The sequence below is a fragment of the Caloenas nicobarica genome, chromosome 2, assembly GCF_036013445.1.
Source record: "Caloenas nicobarica isolate bCalNic1 chromosome 2, bCalNic1.hap1, whole genome shotgun sequence".
NCBI classification, from domain to species: Eukaryota; Metazoa; Chordata; class Aves; order Columbiformes; family Columbidae; genus Caloenas; species Caloenas nicobarica.
In genome coordinates, this window is record NC_088246.1 from 146617882 (window position 1) to 146636597 (window position 18716).

Sequence of the window (18716 nt, forward strand, 5' to 3'; positions counted from 1 at the left end):
ACCTGCCTTTGCAGGGGGGTTGGACTAGACAATCTGCAGAGGTCCCCTGCAACCCCAACCATTCTGTGATTCAGTGACCCTATTAAAAATAGTCTGACTTCACTCTTTTTCTACTTCCCGATGGAACAGTGAGCAGTTCAAGCAACTTGCAGGGTAACTTGTCTGAAACACAGAGTCAGTGACAAATAAATTGATGTCCCCGTGGTATTAAGACACACCAGGTTCAAACTTGGAGGAGATTGCATCTGTTTTTTGAAACACAATACGAAGATTTCTAAGAACGGAGAAAAAGGTTATTGATGTACTTCCCAGAAAAAAAAAAAAAAGTGAAACAACAATAAAGCAGCCTGAGCTTTAGGGTTTTTTTGCTTTCATATGAAAAGGCAATTTTATCATAGATGTCACATTGGATCCCAGGAGGTTCAGAACTGCACTGCTAACAGCAGCCAATACATTTTTCTTTAAACATCTTGTTGGCAGCTATTATACTGGTGAGTTTTTCAGACAGCGGCAAGCTCCACCAGGTAAGAAATGGCACGAAAGGAGTAATGCCGCTCACAGCAGCACGCAGGCAGCTTTGCCCGTGACTTACCCTTGCCAAATGCACATAAAATGGGAACAGAGGAGGTCTTGGCCACACACGCTATCTTTGTGATCAATCCAACTGCTTTGAATGGAGTATTGCACGTATTTCCAGATTTTGAAAGGTAATCTGCCTACATTTTGTCTGGCCTCAGCAAGCTTATTCTGCACACGGTCCCATGCTTTTAGACGTTTTAGAATCTGACATTTCAACTCGAAAAATGTCTTCACAGCATCAGTTTGTATTTCTGTTTAGATGGTCATCTGCTCCTGATCAAATCAAGAGCCAGTGTTCCTGGTCTCTTTACAACTAGATGTATCCATCTTGTACCACATGCCCAGATTTCAGATATCCCATGTGCAAGACTAATTCAGTTATTCAGGAAATTCCAATAAATTGTTCAACCTTAAATTACCATAAGGTACTCTGTTTTCATTACAGGGGACAGATGGAAGAAGGAGAATGAAGAGCTTCAAAGAGCAAAATCATTAAAGGCCAAGCAGCAGCAATTTCAGTGACAAAGTGACCGAATTAGTATTCAGTGGATCTTATTTCTTTTCCCACTAAACCCTACTTGTTTTGATAAAAATAAATGCTTATTACTCCTGCATCATTTCTTCCAACTTGAGGCATCTGCTCATACTTGGTCTCTGAGCTGTTTAAATTTGGGTATAATGCAATACTCAGATATCGTGTACTTAATCCTCAGCAGAGGAAAAACTCCACAGGATTCATAACTGATGTTTTCAATAAAACAGTTATCATGACATTACAGCACATATATACGAGACAGATAGGTGTTTGCATTTTCATGTGGGACAACATGTGCAGGAAAACTTTTCCAAAAACCAGTAGAAAAGGAAAACCAAAAATATTCCAAGGGGTCTTTGAACTAATAATCAAGATTTCTTCACAGTCAAGAACTTACTCCCAAGTGTAAATCCACATTTTAGCATACAGTAAAATACTTCTACTTAAGGTCAGACTGCTGGCTTCACAGCACACAGACTCATGAATGGCCAATGCATTTCTGGAAAAGCTTCCTGTTCATGAAGAATCTGCACTTTGCTGCCAGTAATGTTAAAAGATTCTCCACTCCAGAATCCACCGCATCTTCCCCCATACTTTAAAGCAGTACGAATACATACGCCTGTGTGCAGATACAGGTGTAGCTGAAAATACAAACATATATACACATACAACTCTTGCACACCCAGAATGCAAGTAATGCTTTAACAAAAGCTAGTGGATAATGTATATTCATCACAGTGTAATAAGTGACTCTAAAATTATTCATTTTTAAAATTTTAGTTTCTTGCATTGTCCTTGATGATGCCCTGCAAGTACCAATTTAAATTGATTGCAAGAACATACTAGAATGGTTTATAAAGGATATTTTGCCTACAGCACTAAATCAGTAAAGGTTATGATAAATATTTTCCAGGTCTACACCTGAACATATTACTTATATTTATCATCAGATTTTAATCAATACTGAGATACCACATCATGGTAAACACCTTTGTTACAAGAAGATTTTTCAGAAGTAGCTTAAACCTTTTTTGAAGGAAAAAAAATCATACCAGCAGATACTTCTACAAGCAAAATAGTACTAAACCTTCATTTTTGAAATTGCAATAGTCTTGACCAAAAGACTTGGTTGATATTTGGGTTTTCTACCTCAAAGACTGAAGCTAAGTTATCTTTTGAGCTTGCTGATCTTTACCCACAGCACAAATGCAAATGGCTTGCACGGGGAGGAGGGGAAACAAATCTCACCAGATTTCCAGAAAGCTGTTGTGAATGGCACGTAGGACTGGCTGCGCAAAATTCTAAACCAAACTGCAGAAGCAGTTTGCAAAAACAATTCTCCTTGTCTAAGTGAAGTTGTTAGTATCTGAAGCAGCTTCTGCTTGGGTGTACAAGGACCACATTCCTTTTGGGACAAGGGGAATAAGTTCTTACTTCAGTTATGTATATCTGCCCTACCCAGCAAGAAGATGAAATAACACATGAAAAATCTAGGACCACTGATTCCTTCATCAGAGAGGTGACCACGCACATTTTATTCTCCCACAGAATGAGGAAAATCTTGACATGAGAATCAGAAGTTGATGACTGCCACTGTGACTATAGCAATTTAATCTATAAGCAAGTGGTGATATGTAATTTTGGGACATCAACAGTCTAACTCAAAAAAAAAAAAATCAAACCTTTCTAAAGTATTCTAAATGGCAGAATCGGACAGCAATAATTCAAGTAAAAATCGTTATTACATGCTAATGTGTGATTGACTGCAGGTTTCAAGTTCATCTAATTTACATAATGAGAACAGAAAAAATAAATTGACAGAAGGCAAGGAAATTCCAAAGTTATAGTGGTAATAATGTCCATTATTGAAACAAAGCACAGCAAACTGAAATAAAATATAAGCTTCAATCTTATGTGTTAGTCTCACAGGGTCTGCTGTTTCACTAATGAAGAACCATTTTCTGACACAGGACATAGACAGACAAAATCCTTCCTCTTCTTCCCTCTCCTGCAGAAAAGTGACCCTGGACAGAGGCCGGGGGAGAAGGAGGATGTGCCGGTCTTCCTCCTTCTTCCATCCAGAGAGGTTTGTCCAGATCATCTGGGTCTTGTGCACAACAGAGACACAGGATTAGGGGATGCAATGTGCACTTTAACACAAGAACACACCTGAATATGTACCCAGCCGCTCCAGTAGCGACCTCTGTAAATCTGCACATTGGCAGATACAAGGGTTTTCCCAGAAGTGAATATGGAGTGCAACAGGCACAGCCTTGCAGTGCAGACACTCGTCAGAACTTTGCCCTAACAGGAAACTCCTTAACATAACAAGTCTTATTTTAAGGAATTTATTTTTTCTATTTTGTTCCAGTAGCATTGGAAGGATACACATTTGAAATGACCAGAAATCCTTTAAAATAATTTTTAAACCCCTTTATTAATAAATTTAACATTTTTTCAATTTATTTAAACTTGTAGAATAATACATGATACATTCCAAATATGCAGTCAATGAAAACACTGAAAAAGAATATAAGAAATAAATAATGCAAGTCTGTAACAGCCAAATATTTTCTCAGAGATTCAGATTGTGATTGGAACGGCTCAGGAAGTACTATGTCTTAAAATGTAAGATTTCAAGAAATAAAATCCTAGAAAAATTGAAGTATGGTTCTCAGAAAACCACCTCTTTTAAATATCCACATTCTATACTTCGTATAAGCCTACAATAATACGCTTAACAAATAAGCCTTAAAATTAAGTGAACACAGAAATGGAAATGCTGATAGTAAGTGCCTCTCTGTGGCTCGCAGCCATTTAATTACAGTAGCTTGCTGTGCAACAGCATGCAACATTCCTCAAGGCAACAAATCTTTTGAATAATACAATGCCTTTAACTCTCATAGAAAGCAAAATAAGAGAGACACTGTCTGACATATCCTTTCTGAGAACACCACGACTACAAATAGATGAGTCACATGGAAAAAGGGGTGAATTTGTTTCCCCATGTTTCCCAGGCACAAACAAGAACTCTCTTGGAATAGACACACATTTGGGCAGAATGTGAAGTTTTGTCATTTGGTCATTATCATACAGTCTCTGAAGAGGTAACCATTTTACTTGACTTTGTTTCTTCTGTTGCAGGAGACAGCAAAAGTATGGTTCCAGATATCTAGCTCATCGCAAGGAGAATTTGACAAAGAACAGCTGCAATTCTCATCTATACTGAAGATTCCTGCAACAGACCTGAAGTTACAAAAGCCAGTGGGTTATGAATCCCTCACTCCCTCTTCACTCCTCCCTTTCCCAGACATCATGACGTGTTCTTACTTCTGTGTTCCGAGTGATTAACTCGCAGGTTACTAAGCAATACTCATCTAATTCTCAAAGAACATGCTTTACGTTGCAAAGTAATCAACTACATAAAATCTTTTCTAAAGGACATCTGCATGAATTCTACCACCTTGTTTCACATTATTGCCCAACAATTAAAAATTTAGATGGAAAACAGTCATGAAACAGTAATATGTTCACTGAGCCTTTTTAAAAAGCATTTTCAAGACAGTTTTAAAAAAACAGAATGAGAAGGGAAGGTTTGCAAATCAAGTCTTTTTTAACTTACCCAGGTAAGAGTGAGGAAAAACTTTTCAATATTGGATAGAGAGTGTTATACTGCTGTAAGGAGGAAGAAAATCAGGTTCCTTGAAATCCTACTGACTTCGGAGGGTTTTTTTGCAAGCCACAAGTGTTTGTCTCTCTCTTAAATTCTCAGTATATTATTTAATCATTTCACCAATACAAGTCTGGAGAATTTACAGGAGAGACAAAACAATCACAGCTAAGAAACTGTAAGTCCATTAAAAATGAACACTTATTTTCCTCACAATAAAGAGTTTCACAGAGCTCAGAAACAATATTGGAAGAGATGCAAAGTATTAGGCCACTTGTTGTACTTGTGTCTCAGTAATTTGTGTCTGGCAAGTACTTTGGTACAACTTGCCTGCCAGTTCACAACATATCGATTAGGCATGCTTTGCTACGGACTTGTAAGGAAACTGAAAAAAAAAACCAACCCAGGGTGGAACTGTCACAACTGACTCTTTTTTGGTTTAACTGTATTGACAACGTCAATTTAAAATAAGAAACAAAAATCTTCAGATATAACTCAAGCCAGTTTGGTAAACAGAAGCATCCTCATGCCCTGTGTGCTCCTCCATTGCATATACCACATTTGGACTTGCCATCATGACAGAATGATTAACTAGTTACACAGTATTTACAGTGACATCTGAGGCAGAAGCAGCACTTCTGCATTTCCCATCTCAGGTTACAATACAGGTGCTTTTCCTGTTAGCAATTTTCTAATTGTAAATTACTCACTTGAGGTGAAGTACTATGTCAAGTGAAAATGACACAACTGAGAGTGTAACTAGGCCTTGACTCATACCATTCAATATGTAATCACCAGCTATACATTCACCCTTAGTTTCAAGAAAAAGCTACTAAAAGCTATTCTAGTGTCTCTTAAAACATGAACAGATTTCACTGCAAGCATGAGTCTCAAATCAATAACCTAAAATCTGCATATACAATGACATTACGTCACTTGAATTAATTACCTGTATATGAAACATAACACTCTATTCATTCCATTCACATTTCACTCAATACTACTGACTATTGAAACATTAAATCATTTTTTTAGCCAATGGTATTTCAGTTTGGGATTTTTTTCTTTATGATACACACTACTTTGCATGTCATATGCTTGTAACTCCAGGCTTTATTTTCTTTATCTACTTCTTTCATAGGTAAACAGTGCCATTTAAAATCAGAAGTGAATTCTCAAAACTCAGAAGTACGGCAAACACAATCATTCGGGAAAAAAAAAAAAAAGGCATGAATCTATTTACCTATGCAATAGCAGCCTCTGATGATTGCTTTGAGAAAGCTGTTAGCGCATAAGACAGTTTCCCATAGCTCTGGAAAAGCTTAATTCAGTGACAGCAAAATTGACAAAACTGTCTCGCCATCTCACAAATTATAATGAAATGTTAAATCCCCTGTAAAATATCTCCCTTTTAAAATTAAGCAAATTGTACTGAACTTCTCAGACCATTAACCCAGCCAGTTCTTCAACAAATTGTTAACTCAAATTATAGCAGAATATATTGAATAATTAATTTCCAGAGTTCACCTTTATTAAAAACAAGGTTTTTGTTGTGAGAACAAATAATCTCTCCCTTGTAGCTTGAAAGCCTAAGATAGGATCACTGGCTTCCAGGGTCGTTACAAGCTGCTTAGCAACCTGTCCTACTTGTCTTCCTTCCCTCCTGTTGTAGAGAACTGTGGACAGAGGAGTCGGCTGACGATAGATGAAAACTCGTCGCAGGCACTCACAAAGAGCAGCATAGGAGTAATCTGGAGCACAAGCCATGAACTTCTTGTCTTGCTTTGATGCTTGTACATAACCTGCATAGCCCAAAAATAAGTAGAAGGGAGAAGTAAATATTGGTTTCACCAGCACTCTAACTAAGAAAAAAATCAAGCTTAGTTTAAAAAATAATAAGCAATTAGTAAAAAAAAAAATATATATATATATACACACATACATGTTGTTATTAAATAAACCAAGAGTTTCTGGAGGTATGCATTAATCAATTTAATACCAATTACTAATACACAATTCTTCTGCACATCTTCCTAACTGGCGTTTTTGATGTGCATGTATGTAATAGCTCGATAGTGTTCCCACATGTAGCCCCTCTCTACCCCAGAAGTTCTTCCATTTTCTCAGCAGGATCGTAAGGCACAGATACATGTCTTGGCCCAATACTAGTACTAAGCTGAATAAAGTTCTTCTCTCCCCTCATCCCCCAGTTTGTAGTTATATTTACAATTTAAGATTTCTGAGTCTACCTAATCTTGAACAGACACAACTTGTTTTCTGTTTAGAACTGACTGAAAAAACCCCCACGAATTACTTTTCACCACAATGTAATCTTTGCCAATATTCACTGAGAAAGCTGTTCCTTTTCCTCTTCTGTTACAAAACTCAATCAGTAAACAGACTTATTTCCAACTGATTTCCTTTCAGACTTCTGCAAAGAGACTTGAGACACAATCTTTGCAAAGTGATCTACCGTTTTTCTGGAAGGTTATGCACTTCACTCCCATTGCACGATGCACGGCAATGGTTATCACTGAAAGCAGCTCTGAGAACAGCGAGCAGGCTCAAGTGTACTGGTTTGGGCTGTCCCTCGTATTATCACAGGACAGAGGTCAAAGTACTTGTACTGGGGCTGGCTGGCATGGGGTTAGTTTTTCTTCACAGCAGACCATGAAGTGCTGTGTTTTGAATTTGTGACTAGAACAGTGTTGATATCGTACGATTTTTTGGCTGTCGCTGAGCAGTGCTTGCGCATTGTCATGGCTTTCTATTTTTCCAGCTCTGCCCACCTCGCGCCCCGGTTGGTTGGGAATGCACAAGAAGTTGGGAGGGGACACAACCAGGACAAGTGACCCCAACTGACCCAAGAGCACTGTCCAGTCCCACTGTCGGCAGGGACGGGGAATGGGAAGGGACCCAGCAGCTGTGCCGTGCTGGCTCCGCACCAGGGCAACAGCATCACCACAATTTAACAGCTCACTTTCATGCCCTGGGTGTTGTTTTGTTTTGGTTTTGTTTTTGATGTTAAGCTTAAGACTTGTAAATTTACAAATGCTTGCCACTGTCCTCAAAACATTCAGTTTGACAGTTTTCACCACAAAACAATTAGTAAATATATGGCTAGACAATCAATTGAAATAATTGCTGTAGTGGGAAATACTATATTAGGACAGCAAGAAAAACTTTCCAAGTGTAAGTTCATTAATTAATTCATATATTTAAACACTGGCATTAACAATGAAAGCAGGATTAACTATAGGCTTGCAGCCAGGGGACTTGTATTTAAACAGGATTTCCCAGAATTTTTTTTTTTTTTTTAAACAAATCTAAAAAAATGTCACCGTTCTCTATTTTTCTGATTTATAGATACAACCCCGTTAGCAGCAAGGGATTTACAGAGCGAGACTAATGAGCAGTGAAAGATCCAGGCTTCTTCAGTAAACTGTGGTAAGAATGGGCAAGATCACACAACTGCTCTTCAACCAGCAGCCAGTCGTCAGCTGTCAATGGCCAAAGGTCTATTCAAGACCAAGCGATTTCTTTCAGCAGAAAGTTGTTAGGACAGATATACAGAACAAAAAACTTGGTGCCTTCAGCTTTCCTTTGGCTCCTTCCTTGGGTTTCAGTCCAAGCCTGAATTAATTTTTCAGTCATCTTTGTATAGCCTGTTAAAAACTAATTCCAAAAATTCAAGCAGAGGAAGAAGGAAATAGAGCTACTACCGGTGCTTTGGTCAATATAACGAATACTGTAGGTTTTAGAAAACTAGCCTTTTAATCTAGAAAATACTAATTTTTACTACTAGCTCTTGCAACCAAAATTTGGTTGTAGATAAACAAGCTGATGACTTACATCACCCCTGGCTCATAAAAGGTGAACTAGATTAGTACAGAAGTGTCAACTTCAATTTAATACTGTAAAATGACAGTACAATGAGGAGAAAAAAGTAGCGGAACAATGCTGATTTTTATCACCTTAGGTACAAAAAGCTCAAAGATATAACTTCCTTCCTCTTATTTTCAAAACAATACAAACACATTTTTTAAAGCAGGACTACAAAGTCAGCATAGAAACTTGAAACAAATAGTAATTTGAAAAAAAACCCCACATCTTAATGCTTATCATCTCATTTTCCCAGAATAATGAAATTTGAAATGAGTAAACAAAGAAATGGCAAAATTAATCTCTTTTGTTAGAGGATTTGATAAGATGGCTACAGCCTAATTTGATATTAAGTTAAAATAACAGGCTACTAAAAATCATTCCTATTATAAAACTAAAGAAATTGCAAAAACTCAGCACAAAACCAATTATGTGTTACAATAACCTATGTGAGCTCTATTAAGCAGCTAATACCTTCCCTTTCATTTTGGACCCAGACTGAGAGTGGCGTGGTCAAACAAATGTATTTGGAGGAGGGAGGGAATAAATTGCCACACTCATGGCATTACTGAAGGAATTGGTCTAGAGAACACTTAGAGAACATGAAGACTATAGTTGTCACAGCAGAAGTAAATTCTGGACCAGATTAATTTTTATGAAAACTGATTGATCTATTTCTTACTTGACAGATACAATACTGGGCTATGCGGACCATCTGATTTGATGTGATATGGCAATTATGGCCAATTCTTACTCTTGCATCCATATTTTTCAAAGTACTTTCTGCTTCTGAATTTTAAGATTCTGTTTCCAACAGGGTAAAAAAGTTCTTAGTCCTGATTGCAAGAATACAGCAATAACTAATGTTCTTTACAATCACATTTTCTAGTTTGCTGGCAGTCTGTAATTTCAGAACAGTCAGACACTTCTTGACCCAGAGCTGGCACAGTTACACTCTTGATTCATTTTTCCTGTCACAACATGGGTCTTTTTATTTGTGGTGGTTAGGTGTTTTGTTTGGTTTTTGTTGTTGTTTTGTTGTTGTTTTTGTTCCACCTCCTCCCTCCCCCCCAAAAAAAAACTATTCAGGAAAACTTTCCAGGTCCACCAAGTTTTGCAGCAGAGGGTTCCATATCTTAAACACATATATGGGAAGTACTTCTTTTAGCCTCTTTTTAACCTACTATGTACCAGCACCATTTGATGCTCCTAGCTATTATAACAGAAGAACCAGTGAAGAACCATTTCCAGTTCTTCAGATTTGTCAGTTAGGACAACAAGATAGGAGAAATCTAAAGGTCACTTATTAAAACATCTTACCATAAGCATATATACACCTGGACATGTCACCAAGGAACTGCAGCTGTTCCCCTGATGATTTCTGTATGGCTATTAAGGTGTTGATTGTGCTTTTAAGCCTTTAACTTGAGGTCACTTATCCAATGAACTCTACTTTTTACCGTGCTTCCATCCTGTATATGGTCTGAAGAGGCTTCTTCTCCTCCCAAGGAATAAATATTTTATTTCTTATGCTCTAATATTTCTAAAGTTAGACTAGCATGCTGCTATCAACATAATTATAGTACCTTTCAATTCAAGTTCAATTAAGTGAAATATCAACAGAAGCCATATTAAGAGTATTCAGGTAGAAAAGTCTGAGATACAGAAGTGTGACATGGAAGTTAACTTCCTACCTAAAGCATTAAAAGTTGCAATGTGCTCCCACATGTTCTCTGGTTGGTCAGAGTGGGGCTGCCAGAGAAGAGCATCAACATCATGCCTCAGGCAGAAGCACGGCATTTCTCTGGGATCCACAACGACTGAGAAAAGATACTGGTTGCTTCCAAGATTAATCTGAAAACAAAACAAAGAAATACAAAATATTGATTCAAAGCATAAATAGCAGAGTCTGTCATACATACTGCCAAAGTGAGATCATCAACAGTTTCGTGTTTGTTAGTTGACAAAATGTTTGAACACATTACGCAGCATCCCACTGATCAACAGCTCAATACACTACAGGTAGGTAACACATTTCAAGGAGATGCGATTTTCTTGGCATAGTATTTAGGAAAACATTATGTCCACTACTCAAGCAAATGGCAATGTGTTTTGCGTAAAAATGGTCTTCTAGGATAGAAGATCCTAACCTACAACTTCTGATGTTAAGAAAATGTTATCTCTAAGTAATCAGGTCTGGTTTTCTGCAGTGCCAACAGGGAAGGAAATACTGTCCCCTCTGCAGTAAAAGGTGGTCAGCACTGGAACAAGGTTTAGTTAGAATACTAAAATTATGAAATGTCGACAATTTTTTATTTACTCACAGTCAAATAATTACTCAATTTCAGATTAGCACACTCTTCATCAAATATGTCTAGATCACCAAAAATATTCAATAACCACTTCTATTCACCAGGCACGATCAATTACATAAGAAAGACAAGACAGGCATATCGTGCTACCTGAATAAACAATACTAAGCATAAGCAATAAAACAACACATATTTTGAGTCTTCTATGTAAAGCCTTCTAAAGGACGTTAATGGCAATACTTTTAACGTAGCACTATGACTAGTAAATGCTTAAAGAGGAAAGAACAATCTGTTCCCTTAAGGTCTATCAAGAAAGAATGCTCAGGAATTCCTCTTTGTACTCAGAGCTGATCTACATTATTCATGTTACTAGATGAACAAATACATTTAAACTATTCTTTATTTCCAGAAGCTATGTCTGCAACTGCAACAGGCAGGATTACACCCCAATACATGGTATGATATATTACTCCTCAATGAGCAATTTCAGATGCTGACATTCGTTGACTAATTGTTCTCAAGCAGTTGTCACAGCATTCTTTTTATTGCCTGTATTGTGGCAAAGACTATGAACTGAAAGCCTTTTATGCTGCCATTGTAAAAATGTCACAGGATGTCTCAAAGACCTTATTTTAGTTTTAACATAAGATCCAGTGGACATAAACAACAGCTGCTGAGAACCAGAAATTTGTCTCCTTGCAGTTATACAGTCTATGGCAGAACTAATAAAATTATTTCAGCTGATTAAGTTCAAGTCTAATGGAACAACTTGAAAACAGTCTTCTATTACTACACAATTCAACAGGCATACAATTTCTTCGGTTGTATTAAAACAACAAAAGAGATTAAATAATCCTCAGCCTCCATTAGGGTCAGATGCAATCATGAAATGAGTGTTACTAATTTTTTAAGCAACTAAGAGGCAAAGAAATGCTAATAAAGAAATCCACTAATAAGGTGCCTTAAGGAGAACAAAACAGAAAACAGGAGGCAGACAATGTATTGGTGCAATGTGTTGAGGAAAACAGAAAGTATGAAGTCCTAGTCCCTCAAACATCTTAACACAGAATCATTGAATCATTTTCAGTTGGAAGAGACTCTCGACATCGAGTCCAACCATAAGCTAACTCTAGCGCTAAACCATGTCCCATAAAGAGATTAAACAGAACTGGCCCCAAACCTGACCCCTGGGGAACACCACTCGTGACCGGTCGCCAACCGGATTTGGCTCCGTTCACCACAACATCCAGCCAGTTCCTTTCCTAGCAAAGAGTACACTCATCCAGGCCAGTGTTTATTATAAGCTTTGTAGAGACATCTTGAAAAAAAAACCCAAACTCCAAAAAACCCCAAGACAACTTAATCTGTGACACTTTCACATGATTATTTTGTTTCCTGCTTTAGCCAACGGACCAGATCAAGCCCTAACTTACTGTTAGTCAAGGCTGCTTAGAAACCAGATCAAGCCTGCTATTGAGCCATTTTCTTTACAATCTGTTATTTCCAGTGTCATTGACAAACAAGTATTATACAGAGATCTATGCTCCAGCTCCTTAGTAAAAAGAACCAACTTTCTACCAGGCTATCTGAAAAGTTACTGAGAAAAATGCAAGTTAAGGAATCTCGAAGAATTTGATGCCCCTGAAGAAGACCCCTTTCTTATCACTATTGTGACATAACTGCTTTTTCAAATGGCTCAGTCGTGAAAATATATGTATCTTTAAAATCAGAATAAAAGGAGCATTGTTTTTACATTAAAAGGACATTGAAGAACACATATTGGTTGATAATGTCTGTTGTTACTGTGATTTTACATTATGAAATAAATTTATCTCATTTCAAGAGTTTGCACAGATTTTTGTTGTGATAATAGTATTCAACTTGCATATCATAAAAAATGTTTTAAAAATATTTCTGTATAATAACCTGCAGCACTTACTACATGCGTGACTTTCAAGGTATTACCATCAAATCTGCACAAGCTTGCGCTATCTTCAAGAAAAGCATCACATTCTTCTAATTCTTGAGCATTACAAGGTGGTTTTTCCTTTTCAGGGTTTGGATTCTGAAATAAAAAGACAATGAACTACACTGAAACTCCAAGCTACTGAATACATAAATATATATATATGTACATATATATATATAAATCCCTTTTCATAACCAAAAAAGTTCAATGGAACAGGAAGAATCATTTCTATATCCTTACATGTTTAAAGATCGAGCTAGTATGTATTTATTCAAAATGAACAGAACCATTTCTGTTGTGAAAGACAGCATGAATAGTAGGTACAACAAAATTCATTTCAGTTTAAGGAGAGGTACATACTAAAACGTGGACATTAAATTCCCTTCTGTAAGTAGCAAAAGTACACAATTCTGAAAACCTATGCAGGCTTAGTAAATTTACATCATTGTATGCTTCTTTCAGATTGCCATCAGAAATGCTATTAAAAAAGGATTAATTCATTTTGTAAGTATCTCTAAATATATGCCTTCTTTTAGCTTTTCTAATAATTATTTAATAAACCTGTTATGCATATTTTTCAAGGCGCTCAAAACAAGAAAAAAGCACAAGTATTTTTTCACATCCCAGAATTCAAAGAAAGGAAAAAACATCATTTTTACTAGTAATTTGAGAGCAAGATATAACACTACTGCATAGAGAAACAGCTTACTTCTGCTAATGACATCTTCCCTGGATAATTTTCAAAACAAACAAGCTGATTTCAGCTGATTAAGAGCTTAACTTTTGGTTCAGTCCACAAAGTGAAGGAGATCAGCACTTTTTTTTTTTTCCAAATTGCTACAACAATTTAAGTTCTAAGAAAACAAACACGGAGAGGTAACAAAGAAACGTCCTTAAATGTCAGGAACCAGGAAAATTAAGTGTCACATACTGCAGGCTAACATACGAGAATTAAAATAGGGTATTTGTCTCTTTAGAGGCCAGTCTTTGGGGTCCACCTCTCCTCTACCAAGGATCCTTAATGGCCTCCAGTTTACTATTTCATTGGCTGGCTTTTAAAAAAAACCTTCTAGGTAAAGATCATTACCATAAGCAATTGAGATGGCCAAAAAGAAAGGAGGGGAGATTTACATTAGACATAAGGAAGAAATTCCTCACCATAAGGGTGGTGAGGCACTGGAACATGCTGCCCAGAGAAGCTGTGGAAGCCCCATACCTGGAAGTGTCCAAGGTCAGGCTGGATGGGGCTTTGAACAACCTGGTCTAGTGGAAGGTGTCCCTGCCCATGGCAGGCAAGCTGGAACTACCTGATCTTTAAGGTCCCTTCCAACCCAAACTATTCTACGATTCTATGAAAAAGAATCCATGCCTTTATTATAAGTATGTAGTTAAAGCTGCAGCATAACAAAATTCATAACATTTATTTAAATTAACAGTTACCTAAGGAAAGATTTTTTTTTTTACATGATCATTATTGCACGCAAGCTGAAAAGTTGTGACAGAAAATAATCATCACTTTGAGCTCAGTATGAGTTACAAAATAAAAGAAATTTGAAGTTCACAATAAATATATGCTCAAAAGATGTACTACAATATCTTGAAGGAGGGAAATCAATTTAAGCACTAAACAGAATTTATTTTAAAAACACTTTTCAGTCCTATTAAAAAAAAGTAATAATCCAAAACTAATATATCAAGATCCATAGGGAGTCACACTTCATAAATTTTAGATGAGATGCCATTTTCTAATTAAAGCAAAATGGGAAGTATCAAGCAAACAGCAGTTTAAAAATTACATTTTAAGTAGACTCCCTGTATAATAATAACGCCAGAAAGTTTGAGTCACTTTCCTAAATATTCCTTTTAGAAATATCATTTACACTCAGTCTATAAATCAAGTACAGTATCCCTAGGAAGACAGTATAAAAGTGTCACTAACCTACTGCTAAACAAGAACCAGACGTCCTTCAAAACTACTTAAATCAACTGCCTTAAAACAAACTGCCACATTGTAAGTGCTGGAAAAAAAATATTTTCAATGTTAAATCAGACTTCTGTTTTGGTGCATAGATGCCATCGTGTAAACTAAATTCAGTCCCCCATGAAGATGATTTTACTGTTCAAAGTATATTCACAACTACTGTCACCAGTTTAAGTTTCAGTTAAAAATGAATGTAGAGTTAGGATTCTGAATAGTAAATGAACTGATGAGCTACATCAACGAAGTGCAAATTAGGATATCAAGAAGAGACAAAATGCAAACCCACAATTTTAAATGTTTTACTTTCAACTCCGTACCATTACTTCAGACGTAAGATGCATCAGGCTTTCAGCTATTTCAGAGCGTTGGGCAGCGTCCATAATGAATTCCCCTCTTGTGTCACCAACTATTAGCTCTGGCCACCAGGGTCCCTCATTTTTCTTAACTAGAGTGATTTCCAAACTAAAATGCGAACAGAGGACAAAGAGTAGTACATGAAAACACTGCATCTGTTTCTCAGATTAGTCAAAATGCTCTAAATGTAGATTTGAGCACCTCTCCTCTCCAAACTGAATTAATAATGAATATTGCATAACAGAAACCATTAGCATTCAGTTTATAAAATAAGCTAGTCTAACATAAAATACTCTAAAGAAAAACAAACCAAGAACATGAGACTTCTAAAAGTCTAAGAACAAAGAGAATGTATTCATGTAAGTGTCCTCAGAGTTTTCAATGTAAATGCAGTTTTCCCTGAAGCAGTCTTATTAAAATATTTTAAACTAACGTAGATCACCTGTAAAAAAAATCTATTTAAAGAGTGACAGCATTTTACTATAGAGGCTACAGTAACTACCATAGGTATGGATGGCTAGCACTGGTTAGAATACTTTACCTCTAGTGAAGAAATGTTTGGGTGCTTAGATTCACAGATATTACAGAGAATATCTGAAGAACCTAGACAACTCTATTTTACAGTAAGACTACATATATCAATACCTGGTAGTTGTGGACAAACACCTCCTTGAACATTTAAGAGACTAATATGAGACTTATAAACAATGAAACATACCCCTAGGTTAAATAAACAATATGCTGAGTTACAGACTGTAAAATGTATGAACTTCTCAAAGTTCAGAAGTACGACCACAAAGCTCTTAAAGCAGAAAGTGTTTAGTCCATGGCATGGTTTAACCTGAGCTAGCAATACAGCCACAATAGCTGCTCACTCACTCTCTCCCCCTTCCTCCCCAATAGGGGAGAAAATTGAAAGGCAAGGGAGAAACTTGGATTGAGAAAAGCACAGTTTAATAAAATAACAAAATACTAATACACTACTAGTAAATATATATGTATAAAATAGAAATAAAAGATAAAATAAAAGATACTCAATGCAACTCCTCACAACCTCGGTTCGCGCCAAGCAGCCAGACCCAGGAAGCAGCACCTGGTCCCAACAGCCGATCCCACAGAGAGAAAAGAGAAAAAAGGCAGAAAGGCCCAGAGGCCTCTGCAAAACAGCAAAAGGCCGAACTAAATGTCCTGAACCAGACTCCCCTGGCTCAAGACAGAAAGTGCCCAAGAGCAAGCAAGAGTGGGGACGCCTGAGAGAGAGAGAGAGCGGAAGCTCCCGACTCTCCTTAAATATGGAACATGATGCCAATGGGATGGAATACTGTTATTGATCAGTCTGGATGTCAGTCAAGCTCTGCCCCATCCATGCCCCCCTTCCTCGATGCCTCGTGCCTGTGGGCAGAGCACTCAGAACGTCCTTGGCTCTCAGACCAGAGCAATTAAAAACATTAACTCTGTGCTGGGGTGTTATCTTCTTGTTCTCAAACTAAGTCCAAATAATGACTGTGCTAGCTATGAAAAAGAAAGGTTTCTAACTACATGAAGAAAATTAACTCGTTTTCAGTCAAACCAGCACACTTCCTTCCAGACTTTCAAACCCTCCTTCCTCAAGGAGACAAACAGAAACCCACCAGCACAAGGGAGAAAAGCCGCCATAAAGATTCCAAGGTACTTCTAGAAGTAATATGGTATTAGGGTACAAAGAAGAAAAGGACCATTGAAAGCATGGATCGACAATTTGTTTTTCGTAATGCTCATACTGCCTTTAATTTATCATGACTTAAGTCTTACTTTGAACCATTTAGATGGTGCTTCAGTTCTAGCTGTTCTGACCGGGTACCACAAGGGGAAGTGCAACTGCCAAAGATGAGCAAAGACTTTCAATCCCTTTTTTAAGTGGAAGGAACAAGAGGAGTATGTTCAGCAGTATTTAAACATTCAACATCTCCCTCAGTTCACGTCCTACAAGGTAGGACAAAACGGTGCATTTAAGTGTTCACTGCACCTGTCAAGTGCAGCAAAGAAAGTGGCTTATAACACAAGCTTTTAGCTTGAAGTCTCAAATAGAAAACTTGGAAGGGTACATTTCCAAAAATATAGGGATCCATTTCCAAAATTAAAGGGATTTCAGACTCCCTTTTACATGTGCAGAAACACATGAGGAAATAAATTTGAATACTTACGTCACCTTCCAGATATGAACCACTTTTATTGATGCAAATGTTGCAGACAATTTGCACCCACAAAAAGCCCTAAAACAATGGTTGAACACGTCTTGTCGCTGAGATCAGTTTAGGGCTCTGAAGGGCCCCCTGGAGGCTCTACTAACAATATAGAGTTTAAGTAGAAAGCAAAATTAGATGACCAGAATTAGGTTGCAATTCTCTACCAGAGAACTAAAATTATATAACTAACAGGTTTTTGGAAAAAAAAGTAAATTTGACGATGGTTTAGGGAGCTCTGAATTCTTTTTGTTTTCCTCTCAATGCTTTGCTGTTTTTTTTTCAGAAAGAAAGAGACAACTAAAACTTTACTTCTCAAATGAAACCATGAACATGGCTATTTGTGCTTTACTTCACGTTAAGTTCACACTGATTCATTTTGTATCACTTACATAATGTACGATGGATTAGGAAAATATAATAAGGAATTTGTAAGTCAAAGCTGAAGAATTTCTTTTACATTATTATCAAAAAGGCTTCTGTTTGTGGAAAGCAGAAGTAGAAATTATTAACACAAACTGGGTAAAAGTCAGGCTAACCAGTCCTAAAAGACAGTGGAAAAAATTGTTGAACCAATAGTTTACTTTGCTTACAAAGGTATTTTTAACATTTGGTAGCTGGGTTTTCTCTGGCTATTTGGAAAAAAGGAAGTTTTTCTTCAGCACTTCAAAATATCACTGAATTTACTTAATTTATCACTGAAGTTTCATAATGATACACTGTCTTTATGAAAATAATTTAACAGTTTACCTATTCACCATAATCAACTAGAACTGAATGGACAAAATTATTCTCAAAGAAAACTAAAAAAACAGGTAGTGATACAGGTATGCATGGGTTAATCTCCAGTAGCTCATATCACAAAATATTGTTTTAGAAAGGCAACTGACAACATTAGAACAGGACATGAACTCTGGTGCCAATAAAAACAGGCAAAGCATGTGAAAATAATGTGAGAAGGTTAATATTATGAGCATCAATGTAGTCTAATATTACAAAGAACTCTGCTTCACAGCTCAGTAGTAGAAATTTTTAATTTCCTGGTCTGATACAGGTGTCAGTACAGCCAGTTACACATAATGACTTTTTTTCTGAAACAGAAAAATTTATTTTGGAAAAGCTGTTCTATGTTGTTGTAGAGAATAGGTGGTAATATAGCTTATGAGCAAGTAACCATAAGAGGAGGGAATTACTTTCACAATTAGCTAAAGA

At 36.8% G+C, this 18716-nt stretch overlaps 1 protein-coding gene across 2 annotated transcripts in view; it reads right to left on the reverse strand.

Annotated features, from left to right (window-relative positions):
- Window positions 1-3594: 3594 nt before the first annotated feature.
- Window positions 3595-18716, reverse strand: part of NUDCD1 (NudC domain containing 1) — a 40589-nt gene continuing 25467 nt past the window's right edge. For both annotated transcript variants that reach the window (XM_065628233.1, XM_065628234.1), the window contains 4 exons: window positions 15246-15390; window positions 12918-13043; window positions 10361-10520; window positions 3595-6586 (listed from right to left, as the gene is read on the reverse strand). In XM_065628233.1, the coding sequence (XP_065484305.1) occupies window positions 6294-6586; window positions 10361-10520; window positions 12918-13043; window positions 15246-15390 (724 nt within the window). In that variant the 3' untranslated portion in view covers window positions 3595-6293. The remainder of the gene's footprint in view (window positions 6587-10360; window positions 10521-12917; window positions 13044-15245; window positions 15391-18716) is intronic.